The sequence below is a fragment of the Rhinoderma darwinii genome, unplaced genomic scaffold, assembly GCF_050947455.1.
Source record: "Rhinoderma darwinii isolate aRhiDar2 unplaced genomic scaffold, aRhiDar2.hap1 Scaffold_706, whole genome shotgun sequence".
Classification (NCBI taxonomy): domain Eukaryota; kingdom Metazoa; phylum Chordata; class Amphibia; order Anura; family Rhinodermatidae; genus Rhinoderma; species Rhinoderma darwinii.
The window spans coordinates 1-20,402 of record NW_027464267.1 but is presented as its reverse complement, the minus strand read 5'-3'; the positions used below and the strand labels follow the sequence as shown (position 1 = coordinate 20,402).

The 20,402-nt window shown below is 47.0% G+C and overlaps 1 protein-coding gene across 2 annotated transcripts; it reads right to left on the bottom strand.

Moving 5' to 3' along the window:
* Positions 1-863: 863 nt before the first annotated feature.
* On the bottom strand, positions 864-10,486 carry LOC142729052 (histone H3-like centromeric protein A). Of its 2 annotated transcripts, none has more exons than XM_075849214.1 (5): positions 10,311-10,486; positions 4,554-4,655; positions 1,915-2,051; positions 1,769-1,846; positions 864-1,461 (listed from the first exon to the last, which is right to left on the bottom strand). In XM_075849214.1, exons 2-5 carry the CDS (start codon positions 4,636-4,638, stop codon positions 1,330-1,332), a joined length of 432 nt encoding a protein of 143 aa, XP_075705329.1. In that variant the 5' UTR covers positions 4,639-4,655; positions 10,311-10,486; the 3' UTR covers positions 864-1,329. The 2 variants fall into 2 exon arrangements, with proteins under 2 accessions (XP_075705329.1, XP_075705328.1); XM_075849213.1 differs by having other exon boundaries at positions 4,554-4,652.
* Positions 10,487-20,402: the final 9,916 nt, after the last annotated feature.

Genomic DNA, 20,402 nt, shown 5'->3' with positions numbered 1-20,402 from the left:
TTTCCCCTTCTCCCTCTTAAGATTTTCCCTATACCCCCCCCCCTTCCTTTTGTCCTTCTACCCTTCGTTTACTTCCCTATTTGAATCAATCGTTACTAAGAATTGACTGAGATGTGGGTGATGGAGGGGCGGATGAGGGTGTAATGCTGGTATTCCTGTCTTGCTATACTAATGCTTGTAGTGTATTGATGGTACTATGTTGGGAGGACTTTGATTGCATATTTACTTATTGTTGTTGAAATATAGGTTGAAATGATCGGCCCTCATGGGCTTTTTCTGTACCCATGTCACCCCCTTTTCTTTTTCTGTATCCCCATTTCTTTTTTTGAAAATAAAAAATTTGAAATATAAAAAAAAAACAAAAACAAAGGAGGAAACCCAGCGTCTGGTGATGTCCATGGGTTCCAGACTTCAGGCCATCATTGCCTGCAAAGGATTCTCTACAAAGTATTAAAAAAAAACATTTATGGTAATGTTAATTTGTCCAATCACTTTTGATCACCTGAAATGAGGAGGTTGTGTAGAAAAATGGTGGCAATTCCTAAACTTTTCACAGGAGATTTTTGTTTAACCCCTTGAAATAAACCTGAAAGTTTCAACTTCAATTGCATCTCAGTTGTTTCATTTCAAATCCAATGTGGTGGCAGCAAAACCCAAATCATGAAGATTGTGTCACTGCCCAAATATTTCTGGACCCAACCCACACACCCACCCACACACACAGCAAACACTCTGAACAAGCATAGCTGCAGTGTAAAGAATGGGGGTGGGACAGAGCAAGAGTATTGAACTACAGCGAAGCTGGAGTCATTGATCATATCCAAGCCCTTATGAAGATTATTCTAAAATGATGAAGATCAAAGTTATAATATACATTTTTTTTTTATTTGAAAAAATTAACAAATCTTCACAGAATAAAAACAGGAAGCGGATCATAAACTCAGCAGAACAATTAGAAGGTCGGCCAGATCAGGTTTCATTAGCGGTTGTGTCCAGCGTCTTTGTTAGCGGTTTTGTCCAGCAGTGCCGCCTTGTGGTCATTTTCTGTGCTACATCCTGGACCCCTATAACCCATTACATAGCTGGACAGAAAAACGACTGCACTACCACCCTGCAAACTGCAGCGGCAGCCATATTGGTTGTAACAAAGAAAAAACCTCCACTGTAACCAGTGTCAGGAGGGGGCGCTAAAGCCGGTTTACTCTTCCAAACTGGATCTTTTATGCAATGGTAAAACTTGTATTACCCAATAGATTTTCTCCATTAATATAAAACTATTTAGACGTGATCAATCTTCATCAAATCTTGAGAGATAAAACGGCAGCGTTATCACAGTTCATACGGGATGCCTCGGATTCTCCGTGCGAGCTGCATGTCCTTCACAAAGAGAGTGCCCCTATTGGCCTGGTGACTGAAGAGGTAAGAATCTTCAAAGAGACTCACGAGGAAGTCCTCAGCTGACTGTGGATACAGAAGAGCATTAGTCCCTCTTAAAGTGACAGCACTCCCGGTATAATTTACTACACAGCTCGAAGGACTGATCAGATTTCACTTTTATGAGCTGTTAGCTAGAGTGATGGTGGGGGGGGGGGGGGGGTCTGGCCTCTGGAACTCCCACAATGCATCACAACCCCTATGCAAATGTCCCGCTAGGGCATATGGATGTGTTAGAGGGGGCGGGGGCTGAGTAGTGAACCACTGCAAAGAGCAGCTCCCTCTCTGGTTGACCCATGCGTTACATGGACAGTGCATTGTATGAGATACTGACCTCTTGTAGCGCCATAAGTGCGGTGCTTTGCCAGTAGTAAAACACGCCGCGGGAATACTTCAGGCAGATCTCTCTCACCTGCAAGAATAAAAGGGGAATATCACTGACAATAAAGAGGAGCAGCCGCAGAGGACACATCCACTCACCAGGCGGAAAAACGGGGTTTTCTGAATGAGCAGATTGGTTGATTTTTGGTACTTTCTTATTTCCATCAGCGCATGGGCTCCTGGGCGGTAGCGTCTTCTTCGTTGTGTGCTCGGTCTGTGACTTGTTTCCCCACTACCTGTAAGAAAGAAATCCATAATCACAGCTGAAAATGAATCTCCCGCTACATGGAAATTCACTGTCTGGCCGGGGTCACATGTAGGGTAAACACGGCGGATTTTCTGCAACCGATTTCATTGCGGAAACTCCACAGCGTAATACAGAAGCAGAAGAGTGGAGGAGATTCAAACAAATCTCATCCAGACGCAGCCGAAAAAAACCCGCCAAACTTACCCAGATCTCTCTGCTCCTGCGTTCAACCCGGCCTCCAGGGATGATGTCTCATCCCATATGACTGCTGCAGAACATCAGAGGGACACGTCACCATGGCTACGGGTAAGTATGGGTTTTTTTTCTACCTGCTATGGACATTCCAGCCGAAAAACTGCAGTTTTTCAGCCAGAATTACCTCCGGTGCCCAGGGCCAATACGCTGTGTACTTTTACGCCGCGTATCTGCCCTGTGTGAAAATGGCCTATTACCTTAATGTCCCCCAAGGAACATCAGGTAAACAGATTTAAAACATAACATGCTACCTGCAGCCACCACTAGAGGGAGGTCATTGTATATGGTTGTACATTGAACTTGGTAACAAAACAGTATGCAGTGAGCTCCCTCTAGTGGTGGCTGCAGGGAGACAAAATTATACCATGTAACTGTCTACGCAGGAGATTTAGAGCTCCGTTTCAGAAAACTGTGCTCACACTGCTGTAAAACGACATTAAAGAGGCTCTGTCACCAGATTTTGCAACCCCTATCTGCTATTGCAGCAGATAGGCGCTGCAATGTAGATTACAGTAACGTTTTTATTTTTAAAAAACGAGCATTTTTGGCCAAGTTATGACCATTTTTGTAGTTATGCAAATGAGGCTTGCAAAAGTCCAAGTGGGTGTGTTTAAAAGTAAAAGTCCAAGTGGGCGTGTATTATGTGCGTACATCGGGGCGTTTTTAATACTTTTACTAGCTGGGCGCTCTGAAGAGAAGTATCATCCACTTCTCTTCAGAACGCCCAGCTTCTGACAGTGCAGATCTGTGACGTCACTCACAGGTCCTGCATCGTGTCGGCCACATCGGCACCAGAGGCTACAGTTGATTCTGCAGCAGTATCAGCGTTTGCAGGTAAGTCGATCTTACCTGCAAACGCTGATGCTGCTGCAGAATCAACTGTAGCCTCTGGTGCCGATGTGGCCGACACGATGCAGGACCTGTGAGTGACGTCACAGATCTGCACTGCCAGAAGCTGGGCGTTCTGAAGAGAAGTGGATGATACTTCTCTTCAGAGCGCCCAGCTAGTAAAAGTATTAAAAACGCCCCGATGTACGCACATAATACACGCCCACTTGGACTTTTACTTTTAAACACACCCACTTGGACTTTTGCAAGCCTCATTTGCATAACTACAAAAATGGTCATAACTTGGCCAAAAATGCTCGTTTTTTAAAAATAAAAACGTTACTGTAATCTACATTGCAGCGCCTATCTGCTGCAATAGCAGATAGGGGTTGCAAAATCTGGTGACAGAGCCTCTTTAAGAAATTAATCAGCACAGAATGTTGGACCTAAAAAGGATATAAATGTGGACGGTCAAATTTTAGATACTTTTCTATGACTGATAATTTGGGGTCCATCAAGTCCCATTGATACCTGATTAAAGGGGTTGTACCACGAAAATAATTTTTCACCTATCCACAAGATAGGTGATAAATGCCGGATCGCTGCGGGTTGTTAACAAGAGTGCGGGTCCCAGAGTGGTGGTCACTCAAGTCATTCTCTATGGCAGTGGACCCCAACCTATTTTGCACCGAGGACCGGTTTGATGCAAGAACATTGTTGCGGGGACTGGCGGGGGGGTGGGTGGAGGGGTTAGAGTCAGTTCACACATTGCGTAAATACGGCGTATACCTGTATTATAATGCAGAAAAATCGGCAGCATAATACAGTAGCAGCAAAGTGGATGAGATAAAACACGTCTCATCCACACGCTGCATAAACGGAGTAGAAAAAAGGCTCAGAAATTGACGTCACAACATCGCGCCTGCCTGCGCGGAGCCGCTCACGGCAGAGTGCATAATTGGGCAAGGAGCAGTCAAACTTGACTATTTCCGGCGATCCCATAGGGAATGAATAGAGCGGTCGGACTGCAGGTTGGAAATTCTTAGATCCCTCATTTCATAATATATCTTCATGGGTGTGAGCTGTGTTCTCAGATTCCCTTCCCAGAGCCATATAGTAACGTGCTTCCTGCAACCACCACTAGGGGGAGACGATTGTGCACATGCATACAGCTCCTGTTGTGCCTATATAAATCAGTCCTCAGTTTGCTCCCCCTAGTGGCGGCCTTGTGCTACAGAAATTTCTGTAAGTAAGATTTTTACCTGCATAGAAACGAACCCTCTAAGATATAAAGCTGAGAAACGGATTACAATCTAGTATTACACGACCCGAGGTTATCTGGAATTCATTTTTAAAATAAAATATATAATGAGAGTGATAAGATGATCAAGGTGCAACTTTCTCTTACTTGGCGGAGATTGAGGAGGAGCTGCAGGTTTCTTCTGCGGATGCGCCGACTTCCTGCGGGACGAGCTTTTCTGGGGTGGTTTCATGATGATGTAAAACGCTGCTGAGAGACATACAATCAGTTAAGCAGATAAGAGACGGTGACAATTCAGCAGAATCACAGGTGACGTAGGATAAACGGAGCGGTTTTATACTGACTGATGCCACCAATGCAAGTGACAAGAAAGTGATGACATTGACGGTGAAGATATGAGATTGCCGGATGTCAGTAATTAACGCACGCTGCATCAATGAATACAATAGATCCTCGTGGCATCAATTACCAGAACAGCGACATCAATGATCTATTTAATAATGCGGCAACAGAAGAGCTACCCGCAGCAGATCCCGCAAGCAATGGGCAGATGTTTGCAGACGTAATGGAGCCGTCTTTTCAGGCGTGATTCGAGGCGTAAAACGCCTGAAAATAGGTCGTGTGCACATAACCTTACAGAGAATCCGTAATCCAGACAAAGGTGGGAAATTTAAAACTGGAGCAAAGGAAAAGTGGAGCAGTCGTCATGGAAATGAAAGGCCGCAGCTGGAGGACGATGAGCTGCAACAATGCAGTACAAATATACAGAAATAAAACATCTAATAATCCATATGATCTCTAGACACGCAGCAGCGAAAATGTATAAAATCAACACACACGATAGACGAGGAGAAGAAACATTCAGTCGAGTGCGCAACTTTTCTTAGGACTCTCTGCTTTGTGCCGTTTCTGTTATTCCTCCTGGAAATGTAAGAATTGACAGCTGTGTGTTACCAGTTGGGGGTGTGTCCCTACACAAACTGACAACGTCCAATCAGTGCTGAAAGAGAGACTGTAGGGACACGACCTTTGATGAGGAGAATGGCAACACCAAGTTATCTATTAATACATACATTTCAGGAGAAGTGACGGCTCCTCTTTAATAATATTGTCTGTATCCTGTATAATTCATGAGGACGCACGTGCTGCCCGGCGTGATGTCAGCGTCACCGTATCTATCAATGATTATACACTGAACTCTAGAAAACTGTCAGATACACCAGGACGACTGTATACATCAGAGTTTCCCAACCTTTTCAGGCTCGAGGCACCCCAGGGAAAAAAAATAATTCTCAGGGCACCCCTACCAAAAATTGTTTACAAAACGACAAAAAATGGCGAAAAACAAGCAGTACACTCTTAGGTTATGTTCACACAACGTTTTTTTGTAAGGCAGAAACTAAAAGTCTGCCTCGAAATTCATTTACGAATTTTGAGGCAGATTTTGAATTGACAGCGCTGTTTGACTTTTTTTTTAAGCCGTTGAAGCGAATGCAAAAACCGCAGACAAAAAAGCACCAAACGAGCGCCGCAGGTTTTTTCTGCCTCCTATTAATTTCAATGGGAGGTGAGAGGCGGAAACCACTTGAAGACCGTCAGCCCCCCACTCACAGTAATGACCGTCAGCCCCCCACTCACAGTAATGACCGTCAGCCCCCCACTCCCAGTAATGACCGTCAGCCCCCCACACACAGTAATGACCGTCAGCCCCCCCACTCCCAGTAATGACCGTCAGCCCCCCACTCCCAGTAATGACGATCAGCCCCCGCACACACAGTAATGACCGTCAGCCCCCCCACTCACAGTAATGACCGTCAGCCCCCCACACACAGTAATGACCGTCAGCCCCCCACTCACAGTAATAACCGTCAGCCCCCCCACTCACAGCAATGACCGTCAGCCCCCCACTCACAGTAATGACCGTCAGCCCCCCACTCAGTAATGACCGTCAGCCCCCCCACTCCCAGTAATGACCGTCAGCCCCCCACTCCCAGTAATGACCGTCAGCCCCCACTCACAGTAATGACCGTCAGCCCCCCACTCCCAGTAATGACCGTCAGCCCCCCACTCACAGTAATGACCGTCAGCCCCCCACTCAGTAATGACCGTCAGCCCCCCCACTCCCAGTAATGACCGTCAGCCCCCACTCACAGTAATGACCGTCAGCCCCCCACTCCCAGTAATGACCGTCAGCCCCCCACTCCCAGTAATGACCGTCAGCCCCCCACTCCCAGTAATGACCGTCAGCCCCCCCACTCACAGTAATGACCGTCAGCCCCCCACTCACAGTAATGACCGTCAGCCCCCCACTCCCAGTAATGACCGTCAGCCCCCCACTCACAGTAATGACCGTCAGCCCCCCCACTCACATTATAATGACCCCTCAGTAAAGCCACCATCAGCCTCCGTCCCCCCAGTAAAATGACCATCAGCCCCCTCCAGTAAAGCCACCATCAGCCTCAGTCCCCCCGCCCCCCGATAAAATAACCATCTGCCCCTCTAGTAAAGGGACCATCACAGACAGAAAGTGTGATTACCCCTGGGGAAGGAATAAATAAGGAGGTATAAGAACAACAACTCCCAGCATGTCCAGGATGTTATGTGATATCAGAGAAAGTTTACAGGAGGAGGTATAAGAGGAGAGGACTACAACTCCCAGCATGTCCAGACAGTATGGGATATCAGAGGACATTACAGGGAGGAGGTATAAGAGGAGAGGACTACAACTCCCAGCATGTCCAGACTTAGTATGGGATATCAGAGGACATTACAGGGAGGAGGTATAAGAGAAGAGGACTACAACTCCCAGCAAGTCCAGGCTGTTATTATGGGATATCAGAGGACATTACAGGGAGGAGGTATAAGAGGAGAGAACTACAACTCCTAGCATGTCCAGGCTGTTATTATGGGATATCAGAGGACATTACAGGGAGGAGGTATAAGAGGAGATGACTACAACTCCCAGCATGTCCAGGACGTTATTATGGGATATCAGAGGACATTACAGAGAGGAGGTATAAGAGGAGAGGACTACAACTCCCAGCATGTCCATGCTGTTATTATGGGATATCAGAGGACATTACAGGGAGGAGGTATAAGAGGAGAGGACTACAACTCCCAGCATGTCCAGACTTAGTATGGGATATCAGAGGACATTATAGGGAGGAGGTATAAGAGAAGAGGACTACAACTCCCAGCATGTCCAGACTGGTATTATGGGATATCAGAGGACATTACAGGGAGGAGGTATAAGAGAAGAGGACTACAACTCCCAGCATGTCCAGGACGTTATTATGGGATATCAGAGGACATTACAGGGAGGAGGTATAAGAGGAGAGGACTACAACTCCCAGCATGTCCATGCTGTTATTATGGGATATCAGAGGACATTACAGGGAGGAGGTATAAGAGGAGAGGACTACAACTCCCAGCATGTCCAGACTGTTATTATGGGATATCAGAGGACATTACAGGGAGGAGGTATAAGAGGAGAGGACTAAGACTCCCAGCATGTCCAGGACGTTATTATGGGATATCAGAGGACATTACAGGGAGGAGGTAGAAGAGGAGAGGACTACAACTCCCAGCATGTCCAGGCTGTTATTATGGGATATCAGAGGACATTACAGGGAGGAGGTATAAGAGGAGAGGACTACAACTCCCAGCATGTCCAGGACGTTATTATGGGATATCAGAGGACATTACAGGGAGGAGGTAGAAGAGGAGAGGACTACAACTCCCAGCATGTCCAGGACGTTATTATGGGATATCAGAGGACAATACAGGGAGGAGGTAGAAGAGGAGAGGACTACAACTCCCAGCATGTCCAGGACGTTATTATGGGATATCAGAGGACATTACAGGGAGGAGGTATAAGAGGAGAGAACTACAACTCCTAACATGTCCAGGCTGTTATTATGGGATATCAGAGGACATTACAGGGAGGAGGTATAAGAGGAGAGGACTACAACTCCCAGCATGTCCAGGACGTTATTATGGGATATCAGAGGACATTACAGGGAGGAGGTAGAAGAGGAGAGAACTACAACTCCCAGCATGTCCAGGCTGTTATTATGGGATATCAGAGGACATTACAGGGAGGAGGTATAAGAGGAGAGAACTACAACTCCCAGCATGTCCAGGACGTTATTATGGGATATCAGAGGACATTACAGGGAGGAGGTATAAGAGGAGAGGACTACAACTCCCAGCATGTCCAGGCTGTTATTATGGGATATCAGAGGACATTACAGGGAGGAGGTATAAGAGGAGAGGACTACAACTCCCAGCATGTCCAGACTTAGTATGGGATATCAGAGGACATTACAGGGAGGAGGTATAAGAGAAGAGGACTACAACTCCCAGCAAGTCCAGGCTGTTATTATGGGATATCAGAGGACATTACAGGGAGGAGGTATAAGAGGAGAGAACTACAACTCCTAGCATGTCCAGGCTGTTATTATGGGATATCAGAGGACATTACAGGGAGGAGGTATAAGAGGAGATGACTACAACTCCCAGCATGTCCAGGACGTTATTATGGGATATCAGAGGACATTACAGAGAGGAGGTATAAGAGGAGAGGACTACAACTCCCAGCATGTCCATGCTGTTATTATGGGATATCAGAGGACATTACAGGGAGGAGGTATAAGAGGAGAGGACTACAACTCCCAGCATGTCCAGACTTAGTATGGGATATCAGAGGACATTATAGGGAGGAGGTATAAGAGAAGAGGACTACAACTCCCAGCATGTCCAGACTGGTATTATGGGATATCAGAGGACATTACAGGGAGGAGGTATAAGAGAAGAGGACTACAACTCCCAGCATGTCCAGGACGTTATTATGGGATATCAGAGGACATTACAGGGAGGAGGTATAAGAGGAGAGGACTACAACTCCCAGCATGTCCATGCTGTTATTATGGGATATCAGAGGACATTACAGGGAGGAGGTATAAGAGGAGAGGACTACAACTCCCAGCATGTCCAGACTGTTATTATGGGATATCAGAGGACATTACAGGGAGGAGGTATAAGAGGAGAGGACTAAGACTCCCAGCATGTCCAGGACGTTATTATGGGATATTAGAGGACATTACAGGGAGGAGGTAGAAGAGGAGAGGACTACAACTCCCAGCATGTCCAGGCTGTTATTATGGGATATCAGAGGACATTACAGGGAGGAGGTATAAGAGGAGAGGACTACAACTCCCAGCATGTCCAGGACGTTATTATGGGATATCAGAGGACATTACAGGGAGGAGGTAGAAGAGGAGAGGACTACAACTCCCAGCATGTCCAGGACGTTATTATGGGATATCAGAGGACAATACAGGGAGGAGGTAGAAGAGGAGAGGACTACAACTCCCAGCATGTCCAGGACGTTATTATGGGATATCAGAGGACATTACAGGGAGGAGGTATAAGAGGAGAGAACTACAACTCCTAGCATGTCCAGGCTGTTATTATGGGATATCAGAGGACATTACAGGGAGGAGGTATAAGAGGAGAGGACTACAACTCCCAGCATGTCCAGGACGTTATTATGGGATATCAGAGGACATTACAGGGAGGAGGTAGAAGAGGAGAGAACTACAACTCCCAGCATGTCCAGGCTGTTATTATGGGATATCAGAGGACATTACAGGGAGGAGGTATAAGAGGAGAGAACTACAACTCCCAGCATGTCCAGGACGTTATTATGGGATATCAGAGGACATTACAGGGAGGAGGTATAAGAGGAGAGGACTACAACTCCCAGCATGTCCAGGCTGTTATTATGGGATATCAGAGGACATTACAGGGAGGAGGTATAAGAGGAGAGAACTACAACTACCCACATTCCCCTGGCTCCATTTCTCACACAACTGCTAAGAAAGTAAAGAAAACCGCACTTACCCTGCCCAGTGTTAATGGCTCCTCTCCCTCCGTCAGGCTTCTAGTGGGAAGCGGTGGGCGGTACTTGTAACAGACGTCCGCGCGTCACGTCTGCTACAACGTGGGTGGCGGAGCTTGTAGCAAAAAATAAATAAAAAAAATGTAAAAAAAAAATTAGATTTTTTTATTTTTTTGCCGTGGATGAGCCGCGGCACCCCTGAACAGCTCTCGGCACCCCGGTTGGGAACCACTGGTATAGATTATATAATAGCCCCACAATATAAAAGCCAAGAAAAACTAAAAGGCTCCCGCACTGCGTTCTTCCAGGTTATGTATCGCCCCCTTGTGGCTAATAGAAGAAGTACACCAAATGTTCAAACCATCGCTAAAGCCAACAAAACTATATGCTGATGTTTGATCTCCCACAATCTATAATAATTATAATACACGATCACCGCGCGGTCTCAATGACGTCATCAAGACCATGAAAATGCTTAGAAACGTTGTGATATAAAAAAAAACAACCTTTTATTGACATTAAGACCCCTTTACCAATGCCGATAATCATACGATCGCTTGTTTTCGATCACGGGCAGTGACGATCAGACGATAAATTGCACTGATTGGTCAGCTGATCACATCTTTTATGCGTCCCAAAAAATCGTCGTTGTCCACAGCGTACAAACAGGGGATGTGCTGCTGACAATACGTAAACTGTACGATCACGGACCATCGTATTAACCATCGCTCATCCCCGTACAGCGTGCGTCAGCTCGTGTAAATGAGCGCCGACTCACTGGATACATCGTTGATCGTGCAAGTTCCATCTAGTGAAAAACTGTAAACAGGGAGGAGGGGGATGCAGCTGCAGTTTCTTATGCCCCACGCACGCGACCATATTTTTCATCAGTAATTACAGCAGGGACTCTCCCATAGAAGTCTATGGGCGCTTCCGTAAATACGGGCGGCTATGGATACGCATCCGTACTCTGACCGTATTTATGGAAGCGTTGCTATGCAACATGCTGATGACATAATTTGCATCCTCCCTCTTTTTTTTTACGGATCCGTATATACCGATGCATTATGGACAGTTTTTCGGGATAGATGAAAATACGGTCGTGCGCATGGGGCCTTACTTGGTGTTGCAATGAGGGGGGAGGGGTAGCGGCTGGTACTTGCTAGTTATACTATTACTGATATACTCATTAAAGGGGTCTTCCCATCAGACACATTTATGACGTATCCATAGGATGTCAGATAGATGAGGGTCCCACCTCCGGCTTTGTCTGATCTGTTTCCGTAACTCCCATAGTAGTGAATGCGGGTCCCAGAGGTGGGACCCCAATCTACCTGACATTTATGACATATCTGCTCGTTTGCTCCGGTCACACGGAGCTATGGATAACACGGAGCTATGGATGACACGGAGCTATGGATGACACGGAGCTATGGATAACACGGAGCTATGGATGACACGGAGCTATGGATGACACGGAGCTATGGATAACACGGAGCTATGGATGACACGGAGCTATGGATAACACGGAGCTATGGATAACACAGAGCTATGGATGACACACAGCTATGGATGACACGGAGCTATGGATAACACGGAGCTATGGATAACACGGAGCTATGGATAACACGAAGCTATGGATGACACGGAGCTATGGATGACACGGAGCTATGGATAACACGGAGCTATGGATGACACGGAGCTATGGATAACACGGAGCTATGGATAACACGGAGCTATGGATAACACGGAGCTATGGATAACACGGAGCTATGGATAACACGGAGCTATGGATAACACGGAGCTATGGATAACACGGAGCTATGGATGACACGGAGCTATGGATAACACGGAGCTATGGATAACACGGAGCTATGGATGACACGGAGCTATGGATAACACGGAGCTATGGATAACACGGAGCTATGGATAACACGGAGCTATGGATAACACGGAGCTTTGGATGACACGGAGCTATGGATAACACGGAGCTATAGATAACACGGAGCTATGGATAACACGGAGCTATGGATGACACGGAGCTATGGATGACACGGAGCTATGGATAACACGGAGCTATGGATAACACGGAGCTATGGATGACACGGAGCTATGGATAACACGGAGCTATGGATGACACGGAGCTATGGATAACACGGAGCTATGGATGACACGGAGCTATGGATAACACGGAGCTATGGATGACACAGAGCTATGGATGACACGGAGCTATGGATAACACGGAGCTATGGATGACACGGAGCTATGGATAACACGGAGCTATGGATGACACGGAGCTATGGATAACACGGAGCTATGGATAACACGGAGATATGGATAACACGGAGCTATGGATGACACGAAGCTATGGATGACACGGAGCTATGGATAACACGGAGCTATGGATGACACAGAGCTATGGATAACACGGAGCTATGGATGACACGGAGCTATGGATAACACGGAGCTATGGATGACACGGAGCTATGGATGACACGGAGCTATGGATAACACGGAGCTATGGATGACACGGAGCTATGGATAACACGGAGCTATGGATAACACGGAGCTATGGATGACACGGAGCTATGGATAACACGGAGCTATGGATAACACGGAGCTATGGATAACACGGAGCTATGGATAACACGGAGCTATGGATGACACGGAGCTATGGATAACACGGAGCTATGGATAACACGGAGCTATGGATGACACAGAGCTATGGATAACACGGAGCTATGGATGACACGGAGCTATGGATGACACGGAGCTATGGATAACACGGAGCTATGGATGACACGGAGCTATGGATGACACGGAGCTATGGATGACACGGAGCTATGGATAACACGGAGCTATGGATAACACGGAGCTATGGATAACACGGAGCTATGGATGACACGGAGCTATGGATGACACGGAGCTATGGATAACACGGAGCTATGGATAACACGGAGCTATGGATGACACGGAGCTATGGATAACACGGAGCTATGGATGACACGGAGCTATGGATAACACGGAGCTATGGATGACACGGAGCTATGGATAACACGGAGCTATGGATGACACGGAGCTATGGATGACACGGAGCTATGGATAACACAGAGCTATGGATGACACGGAGCTATGGATGACACGGAGCTATGGATGACACGGAGCTATGGATAACACGGAGCTATGGATAACACGGAGCTATGGATGACACGGAGCTATGGATGACACGGAGCTATGGATAACACGGAGCTATGGATAACACGGAGCTATGGATGACACGGAGCTATGGATAACACGGAGCTATGGATAACACGGAGCTATGGATGATACGGAGCTATGGATAACACGGAGCTATGGATAACACGGAGCTATGGATGAGGGTGAGCGGTCGTTACTCCGATCGCTCGTCCCCATACGTTATTATCATGTCGGCAGCGCGTTTCTCTGTTTACACAGGGAGATGTGCTGCCGACAACAATAATATTTCACTTTTTTAAAACGATACGACCAGCAGATGATTGGGTGTTTGCTCGTTCATCTGCGGATCGCTGCCCTTTTTACAAAGCGCAATTATCAGCAACGAGCGTTATATGAACACTTGTCTGCCCGATAATCGTCCTGTGTAAAGAACATTTTAGGCTAAGTTCACACTGAGTTTTTTGACGAGTTTTTTTTACGCGGAAACCGCGCCGCAAAACTCGTCAAAAACTGCCCTATAATGCCTCCCATTGATTTCAATGGGAGGCGTCGGCGTCTTTTTCCCGCGAGCAGTAAAACTGCCTCGCGAGAAAAAGAAGCGACATGCCCTATCTTCGGGCGTTTACGCCTCTGACCTCCCATTGACTTCAATGGGAGGCAGAGAAAGCGTATTTCGCGGTGTATTATGCCCGCGGCGCTCAATGGCCGCGGGCGAAAAACACCGCGAAAATCGGCGTGCAGGGAGAGGAAAATGTGCCTCAAACTTCCAAACGGAATTTGGAGGCAGATATTGCTCCTGCAAAAAACTCTGTGTGAACATAGCCTTAGGCCTCATTTACACGAGCGTGTGCATTTTGCGCAGGCAAAAAAACGCAGCGTTTTGCATGCGCAAAAGGCACTTGCCAGCTCCATGTGTCATCAGTGTATGATGCGCAGCTGCGTGATTTTCGCGCAGCCGCCATCATAGAGATGAGGCTAGTCGACGTCAGTCACTGTCCAGGGTGCTGAAAGAGTTAACTGATCGGCAGTAACTCTTTCAGCACCCTCGACAGTGAATTCCGATCACAATATACAGCAAACTGTGAATAAAAAAAAGACGTTCATACTTACCAAGAACTTCCTACTTCCTCCAGTCCGGTCTCCCGGCCGTTGCCTTGGTGACGCGTCCCTCTCTTGTCATCCGGCCCCACCTCCCTGGATGATGCGGCAGTCCATGTGACCGCTGCAGCCTGTGATTGGCTGCAGCCTGTGCTTGGCCTGTGATTAGCTGCAGCTGTCACTTGGACTGAATTGTCATCCCGGGAGGTCAGACTGGAGGAAGAAGCCGGGAGTTATCGGTAAGTCAGAACTTCTTTTTTTTTTTTACACGTTCATGTATATTGTGATCGGAAGTCACTGTCCAGGGTGCTGAACCAGTTTAACTCTTTCAGCACCGTGGACAGTGACTGTCTCCTGACGTCGCGTACCGGAAATTTTTTTGCCGGGTTCGGTCAAAACGAGTTCGGCCTAACCCGGTGAAGTTCTGTGCGCTCATCTCTAATTTGACACTCCGTTTGGATGTTTGTAAACAGAAAAGCACGTGGTGCTTTTCTGTTTACATTCATCCTTTTGACAGCTCTTGCGCGAATCACGCAGTTCGCACGGAAGTGCTTCCGTGCGGCATGCGTGGTTTTCACGCACCCATTGACTTCAATGGGTGCGTGATGCGCGAAAAACGCACGATTATAGAACATGTCGTGAGTTTTACGCAACGCACTCGCGCTGCGCAAAATTCACGCATTGTCTGCACTGCCCCATAGAGTAATATAGGTGCGTACGACACGCATGAAAAGCATGCGCGTCGCACGCGCGTATATTACGCTCGTGTAAATGAGGCCTTAGACTCATGTCCTGGTTACTACACTTCAGTGGAAAGCTACCAGCAGTCGCCACTAGGGGGAGCTACTGTAAATGTATTTATATTGTGCTAACTGACGTTAACCCCTTAGTGGCCATCCCATTTTAGGCCCTAATGACCGAGCTATTTTATTCGTTTTTCTATAGTCGCATTCAAAGAGCTCTAACTTTTTTATTTTTTCAGCACCCCACAGGTGTCTCATATATTTTATTAGAAATGGGCAGTGAAAATGAAAAATGACATTATTTTCCAATAAGACGCAGCATTAGTTAAAAATGTTTCATTTTCTCAACAAATAAAGGAGAAAAAGCACCGTAACATTTGTAAAGCAACTTCTTCAGAGTAGGGAAATACCCCACACGTGGTCATAAACTGCTATTTGGACACACAGCAAGGCTCTAAAGGGAAGGAGCGCCATTTAGTATTTGGAGTGGAGATTTTATAAGATTCGTTTTTTGACACCATGTTGCATTGAGCTATAGTACCAGTACAGTGGTACCCCTCGAAAAATTACCCCATTTTGGAAACTAGATCCCTCAAAGAATTGATCTAGGGGTGTAGTGAGCATTTTGACCGCACAAGTGTTTTGCAAAAATGAGTAAACAATAGATGTTGCAGATTGAAAATGGCTTTTTTCCACAAATATGCCATTTCAGTGCCCAATGTGTTGTGCCCAGCTTGTACCACCGTAGACACACATCCCATAAATTGTTAAGCGGGTTCTCCAGAATACACCATATGTGGTCATAAATTGCCGTTTGGGTACACTGCCAGGCTCAGTTGGACCACGAAGCGCAGATTTTGCTTGGTGTATTAGTGGTATTTCAGCTTATAATGTGGGGGCATATGTGAACTGGGCGGAGTACATCAGGGTATATGTAAGCTGGGCGGAGTACATCAGGGTATATGTAAGCTGTGCGGAGTACATCAGGGTATATGCAAGCTGTGCGGAGTACATCAGGGTATATGTAAGCTGTGCGGAGTACATCAGGGTATATGTAAGCTGGGCGGAGTACATCAGGGTATATGTAAGATGTGCGGAGTACATCAGGGTATATGTAATATGTGAGGAGTACATCAGGGTATATGTAAGCTGTGCGGAGTACATCATTATATATGTAAGCTGTGCGGAGTACATCGGTATATGTAAGCTGTGCGGAGTACATCAGGGTATATGTAAGCTGTGCGGAGTACATCAAGGTATATGTAATATGCGCAGAGTACATCAGGATATATGTAAGCTGTGCGGAGTACATCGGTATATGTAAGCTGTGCGGAGTACATCAGGGTATATGTAAGCTGTGCGGAGTACATCAAGGTATATGTAATATGCGCAGAGTACATCAGGATATATGTAAGCTGTGCGGAGTACATCGGTATATGTAAGCTGTGCGGAGTACATCAGGATATATGTAAACTGTGGAGTACATCAGGGTATATGTAAGCTGTGCGGAGTACATCAGGGTATATGTAAGCTGGGCTGAGTACATCAGGGTATATGTAAGCTGGGCGGAGTACATCAGGGTATATGTAAGCTGTGCGGAGTACATCAGGGTATATGTAAGCTGGGCGGAGTACATCAGGATATATGTAAGCTGTGCGTAGCATAAATACGGTCAGAGTACGGATGCGTATCCATAGCCGCCCATATTTACGGAAGCGCCCATAGACTTCTATGGGAGAGTCCCTGCTGTAATTACTGATGAAAAATACGGTCGCGTGCGTGGGGCATAAGAAACTGCAGCTGCATCCCCCTCCTCCCTGTTTACAGTTTTTCACTAGATGGAACTTGCACGATCAACGATGTATCCAGTGAGTCGGCGCTCATTTACACGAGCCGACGCACGCTGTATGGGGATGAGCGATGGTTAATACGATGGTCCGTGCTCGTACAGTTTACGTATTGTCGGCAGCACATCCCCTGTTTGTACGCTGTGGACAACGAGGATTTTTTGGGACGCATAAAAGATGTGATCAGCTGACCAATGAGTGCAGTTTATCGTCTGATCGTCGCTGCCCGTGATCGAAAACAAGCGCTCGTATGATTATCGGCATTGGTAAAGGGGTCTTAATGTCAATAAAAGGTTTTTTTTTTATATCACAACGTTTCTAAGCATTTTCTATAGAACTTGATAGAAACCCATCGAGCCTAAAATAGACCCATCCTGGAACCCAGGGGTATAAACAGGCTTTTCTTTACAGCCGAGGTCTTGATGACGTCATTGAGACCGCGCGGTTATATTATTATTATAGATTGTGGGAGATCAAACATCAGGATATAGTTTTGTTGGCTTTAGCGATGGTTTGAACATTTGGTGTACTTCTTCTATTAGCCACAAGGGGGCGATACATAACCTGTAAGAACGCAGTGCGGGAGCCTTTTGGTTTTTCTTGGCTTTTATATTGTGGGGCTATTATATAATCTATACCAGTGGTTCCCAACCGGGGTGCCGAGAGCTGTTCAGGGGTGCCGCGGCTCATCCACGGCAAAAAAAAAATATATATATATATTTTTTTACATTTTTTTTATTTATTTTTTGCTACAAGCTCCGCCCCCGACGTTGTAGCAGACGTGACGCGCGGACGTCTGTTACAAGTACCGCCCACAGCTTCCCACTAGAAGCCTGACGGAGGGAGAGGAGCCATTAAAACTGGGCAGGGTAAGTGGGTTTTCTTTACTTTCTTAGCAGTTGTGTGAGAAATGGAGCCAGGGGAATGTGGGTAGTTGTAGTTCTCTCCTCTTATACCTCCTCCCTGTAATGTCCTCTGATATCCCATAATAACAGCCTGGACATGCTGGGAGTTGTAGTCCTCTCCTCTTATACCTCCTCCCTGTAATGTCCTCTGATATCCCATAATAACGTCCTGCACATGCTGGGAGTTGTAGTTCTCTCCTCTTATACCTCCTCCCTGTAATGTCCTCTGATATCCCATAATAACGTCCTGGACATGCTGGGAGTTGTAGTCCTCTCCTCTTATACCTCCTCCCTGTAATGTCCTCTGATATCCCATAATAACGTCCTGGACATGCTGGGAGTTGTAGTCCTCTCCTCTTATACCTCCTCCCTGTAATGTTCTCTGATATCCCATAACAGCCTGGACATGCTAGGAGTTGTAGTTCTCTCCTCTTATACCTCCTCCCTGTAATGTCCTCTGATATCCCATAATAACGTCCTGGACATGCTGGGAGTTGTAGTCCTCTCCTCTTATACCTCCTCCCTGTAATGTCCTCTGATATCCCATAATAACAGCCTGGACATGCTGGGAGTTGTAGTCCTCTCCTCTTATACCTCCTCACTGTAATGTCCTCTGATATCCCATAATAACAGTCTGGACATGCTGGGAGTTGTAGTCCTCTCCTCTTATACCTCCTCCCTGTAATGTCCTTTGATATCCCATAATAACCTCCTGGACATGCTGGGAGTTGTAGTCCTCTCCTCTTATACCTCCTCCCTGTAATGTCCTCTGATATCCCATAATAACGTCCTGGACATGCTGGGAGTTGTAGTCCTCTTCTCTTATACCTCCTCCCTGTAATGTCCTCTGATATCCCATAATAAGGGGGGATTCACACGAGCGTGATTTGGCAGCGTGTAGGCCGCGTGGTTTTCGCGCGGCACGCAATGCCCTATAGAAGTCTATGGGGCAGTACACACAGTCCGTGTATTTTGCGCAGCGTTTTTTCGTTGCGCAAAATACGCGACAGGTTCAATAACTCTGCGTATTTCACGCATCACGCACCCATTGAAGTCAATGGGTGCGTGAAAACCGACTGAAACAGCGCACGAGCTGTCAAAAGGATGAATGGTGCTTTTCTGTTTCCAAGCATCCAAACGGAGTGTCTTTGCGAGGAGCGAACCCCGACAACCGAAGCTAACTTCACCGGGTTCGGCCAAACTCGTTTTGGCCGAACTCGGCAAAAAAAATTCCGGTCCGCGACGTCGGGAGACATTCACTGTGCATGGTGCTGAAAGAGTTAAACTGTTTCAGCACCATGGACAGTGACTTGCGATCCCAAAATACATGAACCTGTAAAAAAACCCGAAGTTCTAACTTACCGATTACTCCTGTCTCCTTCCTGCAGTCCGACCTCCCGGGATGACACTTCAGTTCAAGTGACAGCTCCAGCCAATCACAGGCCAAGCACAGGCTGCAGCCAATCACAGGCTGCAGCGGTCACTTGGACTGCCGCGTCATCCAGGGAGGTGGGGCCCGATGTCAAGAGAGGCGCGTCACCAAGGCAACGGCCGGGAAGTTCTCGGTAAGTAGGAACTTTATCTTTTTTTTTTACAGGTTTTTCGCTGTTGTGTTCGGCATTCACTGTCGAGGGTGCTGAAAGATTTAGCTCTTTCAGCACCTTGGACAGTGACGGGCGTCGACAAGCCTCATCTCTATGATGCCGGCTGCGCGAAAATCACGCAGCCGCGCATCAGACACGCATGACACACGCAGCTGTCAAATGGTTTGCGCGCGCAAAAACGCAACGTTCGTGTGAATCTGCCCTAACAGTCTGGACATGCTGGGAGTTGTAGTCCTCTTCTCTTATACCTCCTCCCTGTAATGTCCTCTGATATCCCATACTAAGTCTGGACATGCTGGGAGTTGTAGTCCTCTCCTCTTATACCTCCTCCTGTAAACTTTCTCTGATATCACATAACATCCTGGACATGCTGGGAGTTGTTGTTCTTATACATCCTTATTTATTCCTTCCCCAGGGGTAAGCACACTTTCTGTCTGTGATGGTCCCTTTACTAGAGGGGCAGATGGTTATTTTATCGGGTGGCGGGGGGACTGAGGCTGATGGTGGCTTTACTGGAGGGGGCTGATGGTCATTTTACTGGGGGGACGGAGGCTGATGGTGGCTTTACTGAGGGGTCATTATAATGTGAGTGGGGGGCTGACGGTCATTACTGGGAGTGGGGGGCTGACGGTCATTACTGGGAGTGGGGGGCTGACGGTCATTACTGGGAGTGGGGGGCTGACGGTCATTACTGGGAGT